The sequence below is a fragment of the Trematosphaeria pertusa genome (genome assembly GCF_010094035.1).
Source record: "Trematosphaeria pertusa strain CBS 122368 unplaced genomic scaffold BU26scaffold_12, whole genome shotgun sequence".
NCBI classification, from domain to species: domain Eukaryota; kingdom Fungi; phylum Ascomycota; class Dothideomycetes; order Pleosporales; family Trematosphaeriaceae; genus Trematosphaeria; species Trematosphaeria pertusa.
The window spans coordinates 1,321,971-1,343,238 of NW_022987223.1; the positions used below are offsets into that span (position 1 = coordinate 1,321,971).

At 54.9% G+C, this 21,268-nt stretch overlaps 8 protein-coding genes across 8 annotated transcripts; 4 read left to right on the forward strand and 4 right to left on the reverse strand.

The window, feature by feature from the left end:
• The first annotated feature begins 128 nt into the window (after positions 1-128).
• On the forward strand, positions 129-1,064 carry BU26DRAFT_607961 (uncharacterized protein). Its single transcript, XM_033835807.1, has 2 exons — positions 129-668; positions 719-1,064. The coding sequence occupies exon 1, from the start codon at positions 185-187 to the stop codon at positions 620-622; it is 438 nt and encodes a 145-aa protein (XP_033680788.1). The 5' UTR covers positions 129-184; the 3' UTR covers positions 623-668; positions 719-1,064.
• On the reverse strand, positions 1,045-3,872 carry BU26DRAFT_553589 (glycoside hydrolase family 3 protein). Its single transcript, XM_033832219.1, has 2 exons — positions 2,258-3,872; positions 1,045-2,209 (listed from the first exon to the last, which is right to left on the reverse strand). Exons 1-2 carry the CDS (start codon positions 3,599-3,601, stop codon positions 1,193-1,195), a joined length of 2,361 nt encoding a protein of 786 aa, XP_033680789.1. The 5' UTR covers positions 3,602-3,872; the 3' UTR covers positions 1,045-1,192.
• A 125-nt stretch (positions 3,873-3,997) lies between these two features.
• BU26DRAFT_553590 (general substrate transporter) lies at positions 3,998-6,115 on the forward strand. Its single transcript, XM_033832220.1, has 5 exons — positions 3,998-4,475; positions 4,529-4,734; positions 4,788-5,202; positions 5,260-5,791; positions 5,845-6,115. The coding sequence occupies exons 1-5, from the start codon at positions 4,279-4,281 to the stop codon at positions 5,983-5,985; spliced, it is 1,491 nt and encodes a 496-aa protein (XP_033680790.1). The 5' UTR covers positions 3,998-4,278; the 3' UTR covers positions 5,986-6,115.
• A 76-nt stretch (positions 6,116-6,191) lies between these two features.
• Positions 6,192-8,978, reverse strand: BU26DRAFT_490133 (glycoside hydrolase family 31 protein). Its single transcript, XM_033826046.1, has 2 exons — positions 8,680-8,978; positions 6,192-8,626 (listed from the first exon to the last, which is right to left on the reverse strand). Exons 1-2 carry the CDS (start codon positions 8,693-8,695, stop codon positions 6,333-6,335), a joined length of 2,310 nt encoding a protein of 769 aa, XP_033680791.1. The 5' UTR covers positions 8,696-8,978; the 3' UTR covers positions 6,192-6,332.
• Positions 8,979-11,999: 3,021 nt separating this feature from the next.
• On the forward strand, positions 12,000-13,439 carry BU26DRAFT_607965 (uncharacterized protein). Its single transcript, XM_033835808.1, has 4 exons — positions 12,000-12,247; positions 12,302-12,807; positions 12,857-12,955; positions 13,013-13,439. The coding sequence occupies exons 1-4, from the start codon at positions 12,089-12,091 to the stop codon at positions 13,320-13,322; spliced, it is 1,074 nt and encodes a 357-aa protein (XP_033680792.1). The 5' UTR covers positions 12,000-12,088; the 3' UTR covers positions 13,323-13,439.
• Positions 13,440-13,956: 517 nt separating this feature from the next.
• BU26DRAFT_508390 (uncharacterized protein) lies at positions 13,957-14,487 on the forward strand (the record flags this gene model as incomplete). Its single annotated transcript, XM_033827071.1, has 1 exon — positions 13,957-14,487. The coding sequence occupies one exon, from the start codon at positions 13,957-13,959 to the stop codon at positions 14,485-14,487; it is 531 nt and encodes a 176-aa protein (XP_033680793.1).
• A 641-nt stretch (positions 14,488-15,128) lies between these two features.
• BU26DRAFT_568334 (uncharacterized protein) lies at positions 15,129-15,437 on the reverse strand (the record flags this gene model as incomplete). Its single annotated transcript, XM_033833761.1, has 1 exon — positions 15,129-15,437. One exon carries the CDS (start codon positions 15,435-15,437, stop codon positions 15,129-15,131), a length of 309 nt encoding a protein of 102 aa, XP_033680794.1.
• Positions 15,438-16,267: 830 nt separating this feature from the next.
• On the reverse strand, positions 16,268-20,857 carry BU26DRAFT_542451 (pleiotropic drug resistance protein, ABC superfamily). The gene is made up of 6 exons (XM_033831644.1): positions 20,409-20,857; positions 19,582-20,362; positions 19,287-19,530; positions 18,819-19,238; positions 17,763-18,760; positions 16,268-17,704 (listed from the first exon to the last, which is right to left on the reverse strand). Exons 1-6 carry the CDS (start codon positions 20,842-20,844, stop codon positions 16,378-16,380), a joined length of 4,206 nt encoding a protein of 1,401 aa, XP_033680795.1. The 5' UTR covers positions 20,845-20,857; the 3' UTR covers positions 16,268-16,377.
• Positions 20,858-21,268: the final 411 nt, after the last annotated feature.

Here is a 21,268-nt window from a genome sequence, read left to right on the forward strand (position 1 = left end):
ATGCATGTCGCACGTTTCCGCATTCCCCGACGTAACGTTCCAGGGAAATTCCGACGCCTCCACAGCAGCTCCACCACAAATTTTAAAGACGGGCTTTTTCCGCAATGGCGGACCCCTCACGATTCCTCTCTTCAATTTCAACGGGAGTGAGTTTGGGTTTTGGGTAGAAAAAAAGGCGCCAACCATGACCTACCTCATCGTCCTCTTCGCCTACCGCAAGCCCGGCATGTCCCCCTCAGAATTCCGGGAATACTGCGAAACCACGCACGTCCCGTTCCTAAAGTCTCTCCTTGGCTCTGTCGCGCCCATCGAATACACACGCAACTACATCGCACGAGTCGACAGTGGCGCCGGCGAGCGTATGGGGCTCTCGCACCTCTCGCCCAAATTCGCTGACGGGAACACGCCCGTGGTGCTGATCGGGAACCCGGAGGATGTCACGTGGGATGTGATGAGCGAGATGCGGTTCCGGGACGAGCTGCATTTCCAGCAGTTTTTTGCGCTGATAAATGAGCCGGAGGTGGCGGAAAAGATTGCAGAGGATGAAGGCAGGTTTTGTGATACGGAGAAGTTGAAGACGGTGGTTATTGGGGAGACGTGTTCGACGAAGGCGGATTCTTGAGTAAGCGCGGAAGGAATTTTGAGATGGTGGGTGCTGGTGCTAAGAAGTATTGCATCCTTATTCGTCAATTGGATATGATCGCTAACTGTGTGGAAGGAAAGGTCATGGTATGCTGTATCCAACCACAAGAGCTTCACCATGGCGGAGTGCCACTATCATCTCGAGCATGCATATGCAGTCTGTAATCGCACGTTACGGCCTCCCAAAGTCACCCAGCGCGCGGAAGCGATGAATGCGCCTTCTACGTTGATAGAATCGGATGGATCCTTTCGGACCGCTCGTGGAATGTCGGAACGCTTTGAGGTCGAGGATTTCGCGGTAGTGTAACCCCTGATATTACAATTTGGAGCGTTTTAGCGAGTTGGCAGCATTCACTCACAGAAATAGAAGATTTAATACCCCAAGCCTTTATAGAAACACACGCGTCTTTGATTGGCCACATGGACTGCGAAAGCCTTAACATGCGCAATACCAACCGGCTGATGAAGGATGACAGTCAATTCAGTATTATCTTGGGATCGAAGTTCCACCTAAATATGCCGATTTCGTCGATACCTCAAACCCCTATGCTCAACCGACGGCCACCGCCGCACTACTCCTCAAGTCCATGGAGCTTGCTCCGGCCCATACAACGAACTCGCCCGGCTCAACCGTGTACTTCATCTTCAGGTTCCATAGGCCCCAGTCTTGGACACTCAAGTCTGCACTCACGTTCACGGTCTCGCCGGCCTTGATCGACACCTTCTTGAACCCTTTGAGCTGGATATTGGGCACGTCGACCGATGAAATCACATCCTGGACATAGAACTGCACGACCTCTTTGCCATCAACAGGGGACGCATTCGTGACGCTAACTGAGGTAGTGATAGTATCCGATGCCGAAGCGTTGGTGTGCGAGACGGCGAGGTTGGAGTATGTGAAGTTTGAATAGGAGAGGCCGTATCCAAACTCGTAGAGCGGCTCTGGCGTGTTAAGAACGTACTGGTGTCCGAAATCTAGCGTGCCATTCGGCAGGATAGCGCCGGCATCGGGGCTCGACCCGCGGCCGGAGTTCAAGTAGTCGTAGTAGACAGGCAACGTGCCGACGTCGTACGGGAAGGACACGGAGAGCTTGCCAGATGGGTTGACGTCTCCAAAGAGCACGTCTGCAAGCGCATTTCCGCCTTGCTCGCCCGGGTAGAACTGCTGCACGAGCGCTGAGGCGGACCGAGAGATCCAAGGCTCGGTGATGGGTTTCCCGCTCTGGAATACCACGACCGTAGGCTTTCCCGTCTCGACGATGGCTTGGACGAGCGGGCCCATTGCGCCGACCAGGTTCAGGCTTGAGAGATCGACATGCTCGCCAGTTGTAGCGTTTAGACCCTGCCACAGCTCTTGCTGGTCGCGAGACCACGTTCCGACGAGGACAACTGCGACATCAGCGGCTTGCGCAGCGGAAACAGCTTCGGGAAAGCCTGACTGGTCGTTCGACCAGCGCTCGCAACCTTGTGCGTAGGTGACGGTGCCGGTTGAGGCGTTTCGGATGCCTTGAAGGGGGTTGACGTTGGCTGGGTTGTACTGCGAGCGGTACACGACGTAGTCACCAAGCTAGGGCATGTCAGACAAGAGCCGGTGGAGAAGCCGGGAGGAACTTACGTTCACAAAATCTGCCATGGGACCAATGACGGCGATATTAGCGTCCCGCTTCAAGGGAAGCGTTTGGTTGTGATTCTCAAGCAGTACGATGGACTCGGCATCCAATGTGCGCGCAAGCTCTACAGCCTTCCGGGTGTGGATCATGCTCTTCGTTGCATTGGATCCGACGCCGGGGTATGGATTCTCGAACAGACCCATCTCGAACTTGGCACGTAGCTGACGTGCGACGGCAGTGTCCACAATGGAGATGTCGAGCTTTCCCTCTTCGACGAGCTGCGGAATGTTGGCGAAATTGTAGCTACCACCTCCCATCTCCACATCATTACCCGCCGGAAGTGCGTACAGGGTAACGGCCTCGGAGTCGATAGGCTTGCAAGCACACATGTTGAAAGCGCAGCATAAGCGATCAGTGGCTCCAGCGTCGGAAGTCAGCCAGTAGTTGTAACCCCATTCATCTCTGAGGATGTCAGTCATGAGATGCGAATCCGCTATGGTCGGAATGCCGTCGTAGGAGTTATAGGAGCCCATGATACTGAATGCTCCACCATCGATAATGGCGCGCTTGAAGGGTGGCAGCCATGTAGTCCGCAGCTCTCGCTCGCCGCCATGAACAGGACCTGTATTCAGACCCTGTTCCGGAGCCGAAAAAGCGGCGAAGTGCTTGACGGTGGCGCTGACATTACCGCCTTGGACTCCCTTCACATACGAGTACGCCATCTCTCCGACTAGATGTGCATCTTCGCCGTACGTCTCTTCAACACGGCCATAGCGCAGCTCGCGCGCCAGATCGGCCAGTGGCGCGAAGATTTGGTTTACTCCAAGCGCTCGAGCTTCCTGCGCAATGACGGCAGCCATATCTTGGATGAGCTCCGGATCCCACGAGCAGGCTTGCGCAATGGGGCTGTTGAAGATGGTCGCATTCCCGACAAGGAAACCATGAATACCCTCAGTTTGGACGAAGGCCGGGATGCCCAAAGTGGTGTTTTGCACCAGGTAATCCTGTGCCTTGCGCACGCCCTCGCTGATCCATGCCTGCGGGACCGGGTAGCCAACGTAGAACTGGCCGGCCCGGTTGTCCATGTTCCACACGAGACCACTGTAGTTGAAGGCATTGGTGGTGGTGTTGATCCAGTTCGAGATGTCGCCTTGGACGAGCTGGGCCGTCTTCTCTTCGATGGTCATGCGCGACAGGAGGTCGGAGACGCGCGCTTCGACCGGGGCGGAAGGGTTTCTGTACGTGGCATTCGCTGCATCTTTTCTCCGAGCAAGGTCGTATGATTCTGCCGGTACGAGGATTGTGGACAGAAGAAGAGAGAGCAGCGCTCTCCTGATGGACGAAGGCATCGTCGAGTTCTACCGGCGGCAGGGGAAGCACGCAGACGCTTCTTCCACGACGAGGACGCAGCACAGCTTTTGAGCCGCATCTGCTCGATATTTCTCCAATTTTCCGTCTCCCATAACTGCGTTCATTATTACCTCCGGCCGGGTTTGCGGAGTAATTTCATTCGTCGGCCCCGAGGCACGGCGTCGATCGTCCCTGAGATGCACTACACAGCAACCGGGTAAAGATATTGCGGCTAGGCTCTGCATACATACCGGTACAGAGACAAGTGAGGATGAGTGCAGATGAGGTTGCACACGCCTCGGTTCGAAAAGCATGCAATTGCGGAAGATGGGTGCGTCCGATTGGCGGATAAAAAGGGGCCGCGCATGGAGCGTTGCACCCCGCTCACGGCACCCCAGCACCATCGACCCCAGATTCTGCATCTTCCATGAGCATCTCAACCACTTTCCCTCCTCGCCTGACCCAGAATCATGGAAACTAGGGAGCCAGTTCCGGCTCTAGAACGCGCTGGGAAGACATGCAACCTGCGTGGCACGGCACTCGCGCGACGCCTGCCGCTCCCTCAGGCGCATTTATACCAAGACGCACTCCCGCGTCGTCAAGCATCGTGGACGCTGTTTGCCGTGAGCTTCTCCCCTCCTTAGCCTGTTGATTGCCTTGCGGTGCCTTCTTCACCATGGGCCTCGTCTTCAACATCGTGCTCGCCGTCTTCGCTGCTACGGGCAGCTTTCTCTTTGGATATGACAGCGGTGTCATGACCATCGTCATCCAGTCGCCGCATTTCCTGCATTTCTTCAATACAACCACCACTACGCCTATTATAGGAGCCATCAACTCGACCTTCTCTGGAGGCGCCGTTTTCGGATCCTTGATGTGAGCCCCGCCACTCTTTGACCGTCCCGCAGGCGGCTAACGGATTTCCTTAGGGGTGGTTTTACCATGGACAGTCTTGGTCGGCGGAAAACCGTGCTCGTCGGAGCGTGCATCAACCTTGTCGGCGCGGCAATGCAAGCTGGAGCTCAGAATCTGCCCATGATCCTTGTGGGTCGCATTCTGGCTGGATGGGCTGTTGGCGTGCTATCCATGTCTGTTCCCATTTACCAATCTGAGTGCGCCAGCCCGAAGACGCGAGGTACGTCTCTCCGTCATGTCCATCAAGGCCGTGATCATTGACGGCCGGTACAGGCCTCATCGTCGGAATTACCCAGCAGATGATTGGCGTAGGCTTCATTGTCTCGACCTGGGTCGGCTACGGCTCCTCAAAAGTACCAGTCACAAACTCCTTCTCGTGGCGCTTCCCGCTCGGCTTCCAATGCGTGCCCTGCATCATAATCATCTGTGGAATCCTCTTCTTCCCCGAATCGCCCCGTTACCTTGTTGAAACCGATCGCGCCGAAGAGGCGTTGCAGGTCCTGCACAAGCTACACTACAACGGCCGCAACGAGGACTTCATCCAGGCACAGTTTCACGAGATCAGGGTGACGATTGAGGCTGAGAAGGCCATTACTGCCCCGGGCTGGGCTATCATGTTCAAGGTGAAGCCGTGGAGGACCAGGTTGATGCATGCTACACTCATCCAGGTCTTCACCCAGATGACTGGGTAAGCCTTACCTGCAATATTCTCGTTTGTTGTACGCTGCTGACAAGATATCTCTAGAATCAATGTTATCGGCTACTACTCCACCATTCTCTACACCAACCTCGGCATCACCGGCTCCCGCAACCTCCTTGTAACCTCTATCTATAACATCGTCGGGCCGCTCTTTAACTTGTTCTTCATCACGCTCCTCCTCGACCGCGTCGGTCGCAAGAAGCCGCTGCTCTTCGGCACTGTCGGCATCACTATCGCACTCATCTGTGAAGCCGTCATTGGCTCTCAGGTCGTCGGCGCCACGGGATCCCGGCGGGACAGCCTCTCCATCGCGGGTGTCTTCTTCCTGTTCTGCGTGTCCTGCATCTTTAGCATGTCGTTCGGTCCCATCTCCTGGGTATACGCATCCGAGATCATGCCACTGAGTATCCGTGGTCGCGGCTCTGCGTTCGCAACCGGTATCGGGAACTGGCTTGTTAGCACGGTTTGGTCCCAAGTCTCACCCATTGCACTCGGAGATATCACGTATAAGTTCTATTTCGTCTTCGTCGCATTCAACATCTGCGTCACTTTCCCAACCATCTTCTTCATGTTCAAGGTAAGCTTCACCGATGCTATGAATGTAGCTTGCTGTGCTGATCCACATGATAGGAAACCAAGCAGCTCACCCTCGAGGAGATCGATTTGCTGTTCGGTGACCGGGCCTTAGGAACGTTGCCGGACAATTTAGATGACAAGGAAAGAGAGATTGAGCTGACGGAGTCGCATCACCAGGAGCCCAAAAGCAGCTGATGGTGAAGGATGAACTGGATTAGCCGGGGAATGGTGTAACGCAGCGGAGGATGGCGGACGGTAGTCCATTCTAGAAGCTTTGTTGTAGACAGTTCGATTGTAGACGAGAAACTACGGGAAGTTCGACACGAATTTTCACGATACTCGAATGGCTCCCAAAAGCGAATGTGATGGCTCTGCCGTCTTCCCCTCTTTCGCGGAAGACGCCGAAGCTTGGGCTTTGACTAACGTGTTGGATCACCCTTGCATGTATTTTTCTTTTTAATCTAAAAGGGTCCGCCATTTAGAGTCTCGAAATAGAAGAAAGCGATCCAATTAAACCGAGCGGAGATGATAGTTCTACGCCTTCACTCACCCCATCTCTCAACCTTCCACTCGCCGCCTAGGAGATCTAAACCCTTGACCTCTCCATCTCGCGACACTTCCAGCAAGCCTTTCTCCTCACCTTTCGTGTCCACCAAAACCGTCTTATCACCTTCCTTAGTCCCATAGAGCCTTACCACTCCACCAGCGTTCAACCAATCATATCCAAATCCACCTTCGCCCTCTGTCTGTCCGACGACCAGCACCGTCCCTTTCCGCACATACATCGGACACTGACAAAAGCCATACTTCTCCTTCACCCATCTTCCTCCACTGACCTCCTTCCCGTCCCAGAAATTGAACCACTTACCCGGCGGCAGGTACACCTCGGTCGAGCCGTCCTCCTCGAAGACCGGCGCTGCGAGGAGTTGCGATCCAATCATGAACTCGCGGTCGAGGTACCATGCAGTCGGATCATCTGGAAATTCGAGCGCTACGGCGCGCGTGCTCGTTGGCCATCCATGCGCAATGCTCTCCATAGCTTGCGCGTACAGGTACGGCATCAGCTGCCGCTTGAGTTGGACCCAGTGTCGCAGCACATCCGTGCAGTTTTCCGGCTCGGTAGACGAGTCATCGACGAGCCATGGGACGCGGTACGAGTTCGACCCGTGGAGACGGCTGTGCGTGCACAGCAGCCCGAAGGCCACCCAGCGCTTGTAGATCCACGGCGGTGGGCTGCCTTCGAAACCACCGATATCGCTTGTCCAGGATGCGAAGGATGCAAGACCCAAACTCAAGCCGCCGCGAAGCGATTCCGCGAGTGCAGCGGGCGTTGACTCGCAGTCGCCGCCCCATTGGAGCGGGAAGCGCTGCGTCCCTGCGCATGCCGTGCGCGCGAAGAGCACCGCCTCGTTCTTTCCATATCGCTTCTGAAGCGCCTCGTAGACCAGCTTGTTGTAGATGAAAGCGTAGTAGTTGTGCATGCGACTCGGATCCACGCTCTTATCATGCCACACCACATTCTTCGTCGGGATGCGCTCTCCAAAGTCCGTCTTTATCGCATCGACGCCCATATCGAATAGCTTCTCCATGCAGCCTGCGAACCACGTGCAGGCCTCCGGGTTCGTGAAGTCGACGATGCCCATGCCTGTCTGCCAGAGATCCCACTGCCACACGTCGCCGTTGGTCTTCTTGAGCAGATAGCCTTTCTTAGCGGCGTATGCGAAGACGGGAGATGCTTGCCCCACGTAGGGGTTCGTCCAGACGGAGACTTTGTTGACGAGACCGGCTTCCTTCATGCGCTTGATCTGGCCTTGCGGGTCGGGGAAGAATTCGGGATCCCAGACAAAGTCTGTCCAGTGGAAGGCGCGCAGCCAGAAGCAGTCGAAGTGGAAGACCTCGACCGGAATGCGGGAGGAGCGCATGGTCTCGACGAAGTGTGTGACGGTTTTTTCATCGTACGAAGTAGTGAAGGATGTCGAAAGCCACAAGCCGTAGGACCACGCTGGAGGCACGCCGGGCTTGCCAGTCAGGACCGAATACTTAGTGAGGACTTCCTTGGGCGTCGGGCCGTAAATAATGTACCATTTCAGACGCTGTGCTTCAACCGTCGTCTGTACCCTGCAGCACCGCTCGCTCCCAATTTCCAGGTCGATCTTGTCTGGTGTGTCAATGAAAACTCCGTATCCTCGCGAGCTCAGCCAGAAAGAGGTGTTCTTGTACGCCTGCTCGCTCGACGTCCCACCATCCTCGTTCCATACCTCAACGTTCTGGCCCACTTTATTCCACGCTCCGAAGCGTTCCCCGAGCCCGTGGATGGACTCGCCCACGGATAGCTCGGTCTGCGTGAATACATAGTGCTTCCGGTCGCTGAGGTCCTCGACCTGCTTAGGAGTCGAGAGGCTAGGGGAGTACGCTAGCCCCACGCTCCTATTCAATAGGGAAGTCAGTGTTTTCGAACCATCCGTTGCGTGGAATTTGATGTCGAATGCATGCTCATCGCCACTGACAGTCGCACTCAGGCCGCCCGACGAAATCGTCGTCCCCTTCTCACTCTTCTTCACCTCCGCCTTCGCCTCCGGCTTCCCATCCGGAAACAGCTCGAAATTCGGTCCCAAGCGCCTCGCCCCGGAGAAATGTGTGACTTCAACAGAAATGACGCCATCGAATTGGGCTTCTAATTCGACGGATAGGGTCGCGAGGTTGAGCGTGTCGCCGCGTGAGAAGATCTTGCGCGTTGGGCAGAGAAGCGAGATGGCTTTGCTGTCTTCGCGCGGTGTAACGGTGTAGACTTCTTCGGCGTATTGAACGGTGAAGGCGTCGTTCGTGAGCCACATGCCTGCGCTCGAGTCAGCGAGGTCCGGAATGGGCCGTTGCCGGAGTCATGCGTACCATCGCGGAACTTCATTTTGGCGATTTCTGTATCGAAGTACTTCCGTCTTCTCAGTGGATTGTACGGCGTTAAAAGCACTCCAAACACTATCGCAACGGCAACAAGAGGCCGTCCGGAAGCACGAGCCGATGGCCGTCTGGCATGATGTTCAAAGCTTCGTGGAGTGTTTGTGTGGACGGAATCCTCGGTGGAATATCCTCCGGTGCCCCTCAACAATGCGAGAGCTCACGAGCAGAAAGGTCGCGAACTGTTGCTCACTCCGCTTTCTTTCTGCAATGTTCGAACAAGCTTTTCTAAGTGTCGTAACGCCGTAGACAACTTTCTCCGTCTCATTGTTAGCATTCCTGATGTCTCGCCATGCTGACGAATCAGCCGCCGGCTGTAGAATTTTAACCTGTCATTTCTAGTGCGCTACTATGGAGTGAGCTATCTTCATATCTTCAACTTCAACTTGGAAGGTTTAACTGGCGCCCTACTCGCTCCGTGAAAAGGTGAATAGGGTTCGAAAGTCACGTGACTGGGTTTTAATCACACCTCGGGCGGCCATCTGGATCCATGGGTGGCTTTAATTGCCGCTGTTACTCTCTTCTTCCTCATCGGCACACTCCGTCCTCGTCATAATAGTTTCGAAGGATGTTGAAGAACGAGTCCGCAGCCAAAAGATCAGAGTAGCGCCCAGGTATTAGAGAACGAACCCTAACTTTAAATCAAATGAGAATCCACGATATCCTCCTCTTCAAGCTCTCCTAAGTCTTCCTCTTCTTCATCTTCGGGATACACTTCGTCGGGAATTTCTACTGGCAAATTCGCCTTATCAGCTTGACCTAGCTCGAACTTTCTGAACCATCCTCTAAACTTCCGTATCCGCCAAGACACGGCATATATACCTCGCATATGACTCGGGTCTCTTCCACTCAGCATCTCGAAGCTCCATCGCCGCCTCCTCGGATTTCGTCTAGGTCGTACTCGGCTCTCGAACCCGATCGGTAGTCGCGCCGTTCAACGTTGACCTGTCCTGTTTGACCGTAAACTCCAAAGTGGCTGTCGAGAGTCCACCGTTCCAAACAGTCCATGAAGTCTGACCAAATCCGATCATCGTTGTAGTTTGTTCGGGATGTCGTTTGATGATCCCGGATTGATGACCGCAAACGCTAAATAGGATAGGCCATGTGCATTATGATTTCCTCTGGCTTTACATCGGGAGGCATACTCGCGGGAACCGTTCGTCCCATTGTCGACGCACTTCGGTAATGCAGGGAACGGTTGGGTTCTCGGCGTCACTGGCATTTGATAGCAAAACTCGGAATCTCTGGACGGATCTGCGGGCCAGTCAATGGTGTTTCTTTATATAGCGGCTCATACAAGCGTATCATGTCAATACCAGCTCGCATCCCCAAAGCTCATTGTGCGGCTAATTGCGACGAAGTGAGCGGAACTCTCATCAGAAACACGGCATTGAGGCGATTGGTTAGACCGCAAAGCTTCTGAGTAGTAAAGATGCAAGAACTGGGCGATGAATGATATAACGAGGATATAGTCATCAATCTCAGCTCGCGGCGTCCTCATATGGGGAGGACATGAGAGCCTGATTCTTCTAGCTACAGGCATGGGAGCAGCGATGACACGCTTCGCATGCACAGGCGTTAAAAAGATTTAGGAATTAGGAAAACGTAAACAAGCATATGTGTGCTTGGGAAGACGAAGACGTAGGAGTAATTACCTAGGTATCGGCAGCTGGACTAGGCCGAAGACGGCAAGGCTTCCACTTTCACATGAAATCGCATCGCAGCACTTTATTCCCTTCCTAAACTCTTTACATCAGCCATCTTTAAGACGAAAATGGGACTCCGCGCAAGCTCTATATTGGGATTCTTGATTATATGGGCATCTACGATAGACTTCGCAGGCGCGACCCGCTGTTAGAAAATATAAGCGCGAGATCGTCCTGACAGCTTTTCCGGACGGGTTCAGGGGCGATGTTCGCACTCATAGAGCTTGGAAACGCTACAGGACTATTTAGTTAATACTAAACTAAGCCTAAAGCCCGATCAAGGACGCCCTAGACTTTTTGTTGCCCATGGCATTATCTCGTGGTCCGCGTACCGAGATCTGCAACGTTTCTCGAAGGGTTCCTACGACCGTTTTACCCATATCTGAACCACCAGAGCGCCGAGGCGGGACTCGCTATCAGTGACTCGCTAGCCCGTGGCTTTCTTTCTTCTGTCGCAACGATGAGCTGCATGGAAGCCCACTGGAACGGACGGCCCAACCTGTCGGCACTTACTTTCCGGTATCGAGCATTCCACGCATAGATCGAATGCATGGTACTTTCGGTGGTTGGAAGTCACGTGGCAGTCCGTTCACCAAAACTGACCAATCGTGAACGGAGCTCTCGCTTATGTGACTAATAAACATCGGAAAGTACTGGTCGCGGAGAGTATCGCGCGAAGGGTAAGCTGTGGAGAGCGGCATCGACTTGCGAATTACGTATGCATTATCGACGGTGTCGGATACCATTCTCTACACCCCCAAGAGCGAGAAAGGAATTGCGCGATTTCATCTATTCATACCACGTATCTACGAAATATTTGGAGCGAGATAAGAGCGGAGACTACGGCGTGTTATCGGATCTACGCTGGCCACGACCATGGGGCTCTCGTATTTCATCCGCGATTTCCTCTCCTTCCCTTTTCGAAGATGCAGCCAAGAAAGGAGACCAATTGCTTTTCCTTGCTATGTACCTGGCCGACTTGTTAGTGCAGTCTGAGCGCGCGCAAAGACCTACCGGTACCCCCTCACCCGGCTTCCGCATCGCCCATTATATTTCGAGGAACTCTAGGTTTGTATGCCACCTACGATATCTCGCTGTTCCGATCGTCACCCGAAGATCCACGTCTTGTGCCTGCGATACGGCGCCCTCTCGCGAGCATGCGCTGCATCATCGATAGCACACGGTTCGCGCCGTCGTTTCGCACGGACGCATCTCCATGCTTGAGGACCGCTGAGTGGCCAGCGGCGCCCCCTTCACGTGGCAAGTAACGGTCGGCGTGCAGGACGACCGGCACTAATGCACGTGTCGAGGAGAATTAGCAGGGGTCCGTGCCTGCCGATCCTGTTTCGGCGGCGCATCCCTCCCCAAACGGGCCTCACCTCCTGCGCCTAGACCCCAGGAACCATACTTTTACCGGCCGTCTCACCTCTGCAGCCCGCTGAACGTCGTTGGTTGACGCCGAGCGCCATGAGTCGTGATCGGCACTCACGAGCGGGGAAGAGTCAAAACCGTCCACAACACTGTGCCCACCCCCTAATATGTAGGCGCGCGAACTTGGCTATGCAATTGAAAATCCAAACTGCACCGCTGTCCCTCTTCTCCGCACTTGACTCCGATGTATCCCTAGCAACTTCATCATGGCTGCATCGTACCCAGACTATGACCGAGGGCCGCACCTGGCTGCTGTGTACATTGCAGGATGCGCCGTTTCCTTCGTCTTCGTGGCCATGCGCTTGATGGCGCGGTTCAGCATTGCGGGTGTGGGCATTGACGACTGGTGCATGTTGATAACTTGGGTACGCATCCTGATCGCCCCTAACAAGCCTTCATCGTATGCTCACACCGTCCAGATAGTCTTCCTGCCCCTCACCATCCTCTTGAGCATCCTCTGCTTCGAAGGCGGCACGCGCCATCTCTCGTACCTCTCGCAGGATCCGGCGCACGTCGTGTACGTTGTGAAGATGAATTGGGTCGCGCAACCACTCGCAATCTTTTGTCTCGGGTCTGGCAAGATCGCCGTCGCGTTCCTGATCGTCCGCTTGCTCAACCGCGCATCTGTGTGGAAACGATGGAGCCTGTACGTGGCCAGTGCATGGACGATGATCAACACGATCCTGATGATCATCTTCACCTTCGTGCAGTGCGAAGACCCGGCGGCGTTGTGGGATCCATCCGTGAAGAGCAGGACAAAGTGCTGGGATACGCGGGTGCAGAGCAGCTTCTCCATCTACGGTGCAGCAGTTCATTCGCTGATTGACTTCTACCTGGCGCTGTTACCGGTGACGCTTGTGTGGGGTCTGCAAACAAGCCTTCGGAAGCGCATTGCACTGTGCGCCTTGCTTGGATGCGGTAGCATGTAAGGAAACTATCCAAGACGTTTGAGAATGGGGCACTAACGCTTCTAGCACTGGCATCTGCGCGGCAGTCAAGGCAAGTAAGCTCATCTCGCTCAATGCGAGGTCCGACTTCACTTGGGAGACTTTTCCTCTTTTCCTGTGGACTGGGTAAGCGCCTTCCGCCATTCCATATCGTCGAACACAACTGACACTTCCCCCGCGTAGCATCGAAATTATTCTGCTGATAGTCTGCGGCTCAATTCCGGCTCTAAAACCGATATACGCTATATGCATGGGCCGTCGCCCATCCATGCGCTCCAGTCAGAACAAGGGCACTGGTCCGAGCAGAAAGTCGACCATGAGGCGATCGTATGCGAGGTACAAAGACACTGACACGGCGATCGGGCTTGCGGGTGTCTCTCCATCGTCGGCAGCCGTCGTGAGCAGGGTTTCCGAGGACGAGATGGAGTTGAATAAGGACTACGAGAAGTCGCTGGGAGGAATACATGTAACGAGGACCATCGCTATTGAATAACACGACGCCATCGTCTCTTCCTCCTCTAGACTTTCCCTCCGGGGACCTACTGTCGTTCTCTTGTATACCGCCTTTTGTTAGCATCGGCAGTCCTTGCTCATCGCAACGACCGAAGCGTGTCCATCCGAACGGATCTAATTTCGCCTTTGCCTCGGCCCCGGCTTCCGTCGTCATCGCTGCTATATACACACCGGTTTCTGCTCGCGGAGCCCTCCTCGCTCGCTTGGACCTTCTGGCTCACGTACACACTGCAGTCGCATACTATCGAAGCGAAAGAGATATCATCAATGGAAGGAGGCCGGCAGGATTCGATGTTCTAGCGTATATGAGAAGGGGACTAGAGTCGCGCTGCACCGATTTTGAGACTAATCACACGCGGTGGAGGATTGGCGTCTCGCGCCAAATGAGGTCGAGTACGATTGGACTGACGGGAGATGGACTGGATGGCGCTCAGCGGCATGATGCGGCAGGCCTAGAGCTCTCGCCCGAAGTATGCGCAGGCGTTCGAGGCTCGGCCTAGCGAAAGAATGCGATATACTAGTGGTTGATGTTGTTTAGGTGGGCTCTGAACGCCATCATAGAAGGCGTCATTGTTTCAAGGAAACGAGCGGACTTTGATCGACAATGCGTCCGAATGCTGGATGTGGTATGCGTTTTCAAGAATGCAGGATCGGGATTCAAACTCTCGGGGCCGCCGAATATCTCGACCGGTTCGCCCTCACCGTCACTGAAAAGATTCATTCTCAAATACATAAGTCGGTATAAGCAACAGATCTGGGAGTTTCGGAATTTCGCACAGCCACCTTCGAGAATACCCATCCTGCACCGTACGCCAACTAGATATCCCACAAGTATCCTCAGCACCACCGCCGTCCAGCTGCATCCTCCCCTGCAAATATCCTATCACGCCAAAACCCAGCCACCACCCTCCAACTCTCAGCAAACAGGACCTCTGCGCCCCTCGCCGCGCCTTCCTCAGCTTCGAACCTTCCCTACAATCGCAAATGTTCTCCCTCCTCCGCCCACAATCCGCGCAGATGATGCATACTACCAGACGCTGCTCGCGGCCTCTGGCGGAAGTACCAAACAGACCTACACGTCAAGCGCATCATGGGCACCGCGCGCCTGTGCTGGCTCCAACGACTCTCCCGCGAAGAAGTCATGAAAAAAATACTGGCCATCCACCCCAAGCACTAACGTCTCGCCGCCATACGACCGCGAAGGGATCGTTGAAGTTATTGGCGAGCACATGGCGTGCCTAAGAATCACGCTTACCTAGATACTGAAGGTGTTCCGGGTTTGTTACGGCGTACGGCGACCCCGCTTATGACTTCGAGAATCCGACAGTTTTGCAGCTGGATGAGGGGGCCGTCTGCTGTTATATATTGCATGAGTTCCAGGATACGGAGGATGAGTACGATGCCATTTTGTTTCGAGTGGGGATTGTGGCTGTGCATAAGGAGCCGTTCGGTGAGTGTTCTCAGCGCAGAGTTTGGGATGGAGTGCGAAGCTTTGGAGTCTGCGGCGAACTATGCGAGGCATTATCGTTGTTGGAGGGGGAGCTAACGCGGGACTATCTCAAAACCACTCCCCCCCCCCCCCCCCCCCCCCCCCCCCCCCCCAATAGAGCGACACAGCAACAATAACCACCATCATCCTCTGAACCCCAGTCCATCACCTCTTCATATCCTCTGCCGCCAATGCCAGCATCGCGCCCCCATGCCCCAGTCCAAGCCTCCATCTATGCCCCTTCAACTCCTCTCTCTCCCTAAGCTCCACTTCAAACCCATGCGGCGGTTCAATAATCTACGCCCACAGCTTCGAATTCTGGCGATCTGGCTCCGGCCATCTGCCCTCCCCTCCCGCCGGCTCCATCTCAAACCTCGCAATCAACATAGCCGCCGCGGCGAGAATCTCCGTCGTCGCGAAATGGCGTCCGGGGCATAACGTAGCTCCGCCGCCAAACGCGCGGAACGCGGCGGGATTGAGCGTCTTCTTGTTCGCTTGCGAGTTGACAAAGCGGCGGTGCGAGAATGAGGCGGCGCCGGGGCCCCAGATTGTTTTATCTGTGGTTTTATCTGTGTGCAGCACGTTCTCGGGCGTTATGACTGTCATGCCTTGCCGTCCAAATTCTTAGTAACCACCGCCTCTGCTTCGGCGCTGCATCCAGAAACGCCTTTCAAGGCGCTCGCCACAACGGGCTCGAACGCAATGGTCTTAGTGCGTTGTACGGCCGTGACAAGATGCGGTGCTGCGATGATGTATGTTTTTGCTCTGAGGATGGGCAGCGCGAATAGGGGGGCATTTTTCGCTCGATCGCTGGACAGTGCCTTAGCAAGACCCGCAAAGAAATTCTCACCGCACTATCTGGTCGTAGTACACTTGATGCTGGAAGAGCCCGATGAGATGGCCAATCAGTGGTATCGAACTCGGGACCAATGGGAAGTTCGACTTGGCCTTCCACACGCGCATAGCAAGCGCGCCGACGAGAACGGCTATCAGCGAGCTGGGCACTAAGATGTAGGCCATCGGAGTTTGTTGTTTTTACAGAGTCTGCGAGTCTCGAAACGCACTGATGAAAAGATATACCATCTTCTACTACCGTAGTAGAGGGCCTAGGAAGACGCTACCCAGGAGGAGCTGTTAGGGTTCAGCGACTACCTTTTCGCGCTACCGCGTTGTGCATATGTGTGGCGTCTTACATGCGTCTTCCGTATTGAAACTACGGGAGGCTCATATATGGATTGTTATCGCGCCATAAGTGGCCAAGCATAGGCTGATTTCGCGCCCCCAAAGTCGTTCTCGCACATTATCACTGCCATTTCCAGTCGAGCCTTGCTTATACGGCATTGCGCGATTGCGGCCGCCCGCATTTGCAAACTCAACGTAACATACCCTCAACCCACTAATGCAGTACTCATTTTGGAACCATCGGAAGATGAGGAGCCATCAATAACTTCCTCGTTAATGCATTACACAGCCCACACCTCTCAGCCCGTTGCATACGGGCCTTAGTCTGCCCATTCGAATCCCGGGCTCCATGCAGTCTACCAGCTCAGCGCTTCACCATATTTTGGCGCTTCGGCAACCTCGCTAACCAATAAACTCCAAATGTAGCAAAGATGTTGAAGACTATATAGATGAGAACGACGCCCAAATTCAGCCACCTGTCCGTATATTCGATCTTGAACCGCCTCAAGAGGTCGTCGGTACGTGCCAATGGACAGAACTTGCACGTGCCCGTCGAATTAGGATCGATGAGCGTCCCTCCTGCGGAAGCAAGGAAGGGCCCAAGGTATTGGTGACAGGTCATGGAATCGGGGGCGGAGAGCGTAATAAGCTCAATGGCGGCACATTGCACTGCCTTCTTCCCGACCCCGACAGCAAACATGCCCCGTATGAGGTATGTTAGGGGAGACAGCCAGTACATGAAGGTCCAGAATTTCGGTAGGTCGTCGTATGCGACTAATACTCCGCAGAAGATGAGTATTAGGTAGAATAGCAGTGATCCGATGTTGACAGTGGTCTCGCGATGCTCCATTCCCACAGTGAGCAGTTGGGATAACGTCGACGTGAAAAGCAAGAAGGCTAAGAAGAAGAGGAACATTAGCGCAGCGCGTTCCGGTCCTTCGCCTCCAGGGACGCCCAGATGCATGCCCATGGGATAGTAGAAGAGGCCAAATGCAAGGGCCGAGAGGAGAGTTTGGCCAATTGCTTCTGTAATGATAGCCGAGAGTAGGAACGCGGACCAGGAGAAAATCCTCGCAGGTCCCTCTCTCGCTTCGAAGAGCGCCCTCCGCTCCGTGAACTGAGGAACAATTTGTTGCATCATGGCGCTGAAGCTGGTGAAGAAGAGAAAGATGGCGAATAGCTGAGTCTGTAGTCCTTGGAGGCTTGTGGGTGCTTTCCAGCAGGAAAAGGCGATGGCGAGGGTGGATCCACAGGTGAAAAGGAATTTTGCCCAAAGGAACGCAGGATCGCGCCAGTACTCCACAAACGTACGTTTCAGCAAGAGTCGGAGCTGATAGGTGAAGGGAGCAGCAAACTGGTCGTGATCGCTCGCTAGCGAACTTCGCTCGAACTCCGACGTGGATGACATCCTCTCTATTTGTTGTATTAGATGCTCGTGCTGTGACGAGTTCTTCCATTCGTCGAACCACTCGATGCTACTTCCGGGCGCGGTGACTTCCAGCATCCATTCGGCCGGGTTCTCGTCCGGACCACAAGTTCGGGCTCCTTTGCTTTCGAGATAGGAGACTACCGATTCGCAATTGGGTCCGACATCACCGCAGTAAAGGGTTCGACCCCCCTTTTGGATAAGCAGGAGACGATCAAACATCTGAAGCAGGGTAGAAGAGGGCTGATGAATCGTGCAAAGAATACTAAAAGAGGCGACACGTTAGGGCACTTCCGGAGGTAACACTGGGGAGAGCCACTTACGCTTGACCGCGGCTGGCAAGCTTCCTTAGCAAGGTGCATATCATCCACGCGGTCTGACTGTCCAGGCCAGATGTTGGCTCGTCCAAGAAAAGCAGAAGCTCTGGCTTGGAGGCCAGCTCTATGCCAATTGTAAGGCGTTTGCGCTGTTCGACGTTAAGGCCTTCCCCAGGCACACCCACCAGCGCATCCGCAAATGGCTCCATCTCCAAGACCTCAATCACTGTCTCAACATGGGAGAGCCTTTCGCTCTTTGGGATGTGAGAGGGCTGCCTGAGAAGCGCGCTAAATTGCAGAGCTTCTCGAACAGTGCTCGTGGGGAGATGAACATCCGCTTGCTGAGCGTAGCCCGTCTTTCTCTGGAAGTCATCGCCACGTTCCTCTCCATTTAGACATATGGTCCCGGATACTATGCCTACCGAAGTTCTTTGAGAAAGAACATCCAGCAGCGTTGTCTTCCCAGCTCCTGTAGCGCCCATCAAGGCTGTGAGAGTGCCGGGCTTTACCCAGCCGCTGATACCAGTAAGCAGAGTCTTACGTTGCTTCTTGACGGTGATCTCGTAGGATAGATCACGCCAGCAGAAGTTGGACAATGGCCACTGGATTTCGATGACCTGCTCGAAGCTGTCGACCTTGGGCTCTTCAACAAAGTAGCGAGAGACTTCAGGAGCCTCGAGTGCTTCTGGTTCAGATTTCCGGTCTCGCAGCTTGGCTTGCTTTCTCCGCAGAAAGAGCAACACCTCTCCTTTGGGCTTTTGGGCGAGGATATACTCCGAGGAGGTGACGTGGGTTATGCACATTCCCACCATGAGCAGTAGCAGGATCCCATAGTTTCTCCACAGTTGCTCTCGCCGGAAGCTATAGGCGAGGGACAGATACCGGGTACCATCCACGAAGCGGGCTCCGGGGATAGCATAGGGACTGGCGCATATTACCTGCGCGTCGCTGTAGCTCGGGCCCTCGGGCATGTAATGACTGCAGGAGAATTCTCGGCCGTGAAACTACAGGTGTGTTAGCGCGCTGAAGAAGGCACGCAGCTGCGGAATTGTATCTGCTTACTTCGTTGATCATGACGCTCTGGAACGAATAGTAAACTGGGTTGACGTACCGGCACCATGACAACCATGGATGCATGTAGTCTTCCGGAATGACGAAACCAGTATATATCACGAACAAGATCGTGAGGATACCCATGGGCACCATGGACTGGTGCATTGTTCGAGACATGGAGGCGATCCCGCGAAAGAACATCGACATGGTCATCAGGGTAGTAAAGATGAACAAGAGGTAGATGAAGAACGCCGATGGCTCGCGGCGCAGGTTGGTCATGAAGTACAGCACGACGTTGAAGAGCACGGTGGCTGATAATTTGGCAGGCAGATCGCACAGCATTGCTGAGACAGCCTCCGCGAACGGGTGGTAGAAGGCATATCGTCGATGCTTCTCGCAGATAGGCCGCTGTTGCCAAACGGCGAATCCCTGCACGCCGTTAGCCAAGCAGAAGCCTGGGAGGTTACACGAGAATACCTCAAAGCCCGTCATGAATCCGTTCAAGAGGGTTGAAAAAAAGAGAAGAATGGTCCGTTTCTGCATGCTGTCGCTGTCGGGCTTCAAGTTGAAGAAGATGCTGCCCACAATAAGCGCCATGATGGTGTTGCCGAGCACGGTCGATATGGGCAGCTGGATATTGTTCTTTACGCGCTGAATGCCTCGGCCTAGGCAGAGGCCTATTTGGCGAAAAGTACCAATAGTGTAAGGAGAGGAACGGTGACTGGGTACAGCATTAGCATACACGCACCATAGAGCAAAGATGAATACGCACAGGTTGACTCCTCGACTGCTTGCCTTCATCTTGCGCAAGGCGTCGAGTGTCGCGCGGCCCGAGGGAAACTCTTCCTGGAAGGCGTGGACCTCGCCGAGCAGCCACGTTCGCTCTGCACTCAGGTTCCAATGGAACACGAAGTCCTCTGCCGTTATCGGGACCGTGTCCTCCCTGCCTTCCTGCGCGAGCTTCCTTGCCTCGGCCGGGTTCGTCAGCGCCGTGAAGAAATCACCCGCGGTCATCTTCGGTGGCTTCTGGAAGCCCAGTGACTGAAAGTACGAAAGCCCAGCATTCCAGGAACCGAAGTAAATTTGGCGTCCTTGGTACAAAACGGTAACCAGATCGAACTCGTCCAGGGCTAATTGTGATGCTTGGTACAGGCTGACCACCATGGCGGTTCCCTGGTTCTTTGCGAGAGAGCGGAAGTGGCGGACGATGCTGAGGGCCGTCTCGCTATCCATGCCCCTCGTGCTGTTGTCCCAGCATTGAATCGATGCTTCGGCAGACAGGGCCTCTGCGATGGTCACGCGCTTCTTCTCGCCGCCGCTCACTCCCCGAATGACTTCATTGCCGATCTTGGTATCCACGGCGTCGGCGAGATTGAAGACATCAAGCGCCAGCTGTGTTTTGGCCGCGCCGTAAGCAGATGCCTTGGGGAACTGAGTCGCGGAGGCGAAGGACAATGTCTCTCGCACCGTGAGCTCTGGGAAGTGGACGTCCTGCTCGGCCATGTAGACGCATTCTCCGCGGAAGTCTTTGCACATATCGTGAGTGGAAGCGCCTGCTATGCCGTGAGTCTCGTGCTTCTCCTGCCAGAAAGTACGCACCTTGGTAGCTGATGAGGGACTTGGCGCCAATAGACAGCCCGTCGGTGTCGCCTGCGAGCGTCTTCAGAAGAGTGCTACATCCGCTCCCCGGCCTACCCAGCACCGCCAGCATCTGTCCGCTCCGCACAACACCGTCAATGTCCCGCAAGATGTCGAGTCTTCGTGTCCGCTCTCGGCCGAACAACTTCCTCAGAACCTGGACCATGACCAACGGCGCGTTGGCGACTGTGTGGCGGTAGTCATTCTCGGATACCAGGCCGTGCACAGTCAAATCTCTGAAGGCGACGCCCAGATGATTCTGCTTGAAGGCGAGGCCGTCTGCGGTCGCTGTGGCAGCGACATGCTGGAACGTGTTTTGGCGCGGGGCTCGTGCCGTCGCAGGCTCCTCGCGCTCGTCGGGCATGTTGGGCATTAGATTCGTGGTATACCCAGGCATTCGACAAGGCAACCCGGCGAGGGAGGGATGGTGAGGAGAGGGTGAGAGGAGAGGGCGAGGGCGAGGCGGCGCTGCTGCTGAGCCGCAAACGCCCGCGCGGGAGATTGGCGGTGAAAGGCAGGGAAGGTGCTACCAATGGTGGACCCGCCCCGCTTGGGCCCGCGCGCCATCGCTCCTGCAACTGTTGGTGTTGGCATAGTCTACCCACAAGGGCGGGCGCCAAGCGCCGCAGTGGGGACCGAAGTAGATTATTACACCTTGGTCCCTGAAAAATCCTACCATGTGCCCAAGCCCTGGGTAAAGTTAGTATCGTCTTCAATCCTCATCCCTTGTTGGGAATCCTCCTTACATGGTATGCGGTATGGAATCGGTCTTGGGAAACTCTTGTCTAGCCGCGGTTGGATTGTGAACGTCCATGTGCGCC

Excerpts from the sequence above, each read along its gene's own strand:
- BU26DRAFT_553590 (XM_033832220.1), top strand. The coding sequence starts at position 4,279 with ATGGGCCTCGTCTTCAACATCGTGCTCGCCGTCTTCGCTGCTACGGGC. Across the intron at positions 4,735-4,787 it reads CGCCAGCCCGAAGACGCGAG|GCCTCATCGTCGGAATTACC; the intron begins GTACGTCTCTCC and ends CGGCCGGTACAG. Across the intron at positions 5,203-5,259 it reads GTCTTCACCCAGATGACTGG|AATCAATGTTATCGGCTACT; the intron begins GTAAGCCTTACC and ends AGATATCTCTAG.
- BU26DRAFT_607965 (XM_033835808.1), top strand. The coding sequence starts at position 12,089 with ATGGCTGCATCGTACCCAGACTATGACCGAGGGCCGCACCTGGCTGCT. Across the intron at positions 12,248-12,301 it reads GGTGCATGTTGATAACTTGG|ATAGTCTTCCTGCCCCTCAC; the intron begins GTACGCATCCTG and ends CACACCGTCCAG. Across the intron at positions 12,956-13,012 it reads CCTCTTTTCCTGTGGACTGG|CATCGAAATTATTCTGCTGA; the intron begins GTAAGCGCCTTC and ends TCCCCCGCGTAG.
- BU26DRAFT_607961 (XM_033835807.1), top strand. The coding sequence starts at position 185 with ATGACCTACCTCATCGTCCTCTTCGCCTACCGCAAGCCCGGCATGTCC.
- BU26DRAFT_553589 (XM_033832219.1), bottom strand. The coding sequence starts at position 3,601 with ATGCCTTCGTCCATCAGGAGAGCGCTGCTCTCTCTTCTTCTGTCCACA. Across the intron at positions 2,210-2,257 it reads CCATGGCAGATTTTGTGAAC|CTTGGTGACTACGTCGTGTA; the intron begins GTAAGTTCCTCC and ends GACATGCCCTAG.
- BU26DRAFT_542451 (XM_033831644.1), bottom strand. The coding sequence starts at position 20,844 with ATGCCTGGGTATACCACGAATCTAATGCCCAACATGCCCGACGAGCGC. Across the intron at positions 20,363-20,408 it reads GTCCCTCATCAGCTACCAAG|GCGCTTCCACTCACGATATG; the intron begins GTGCGTACTTTC and ends ACGGCATAGCAG. Across the intron at positions 19,239-19,286 it reads GATTCATGACGGGCTTTGAG|GGATTCGCCGTTTGGCAACA; the intron begins GTATTCTCGTGT and ends AACGGCGTGCAG.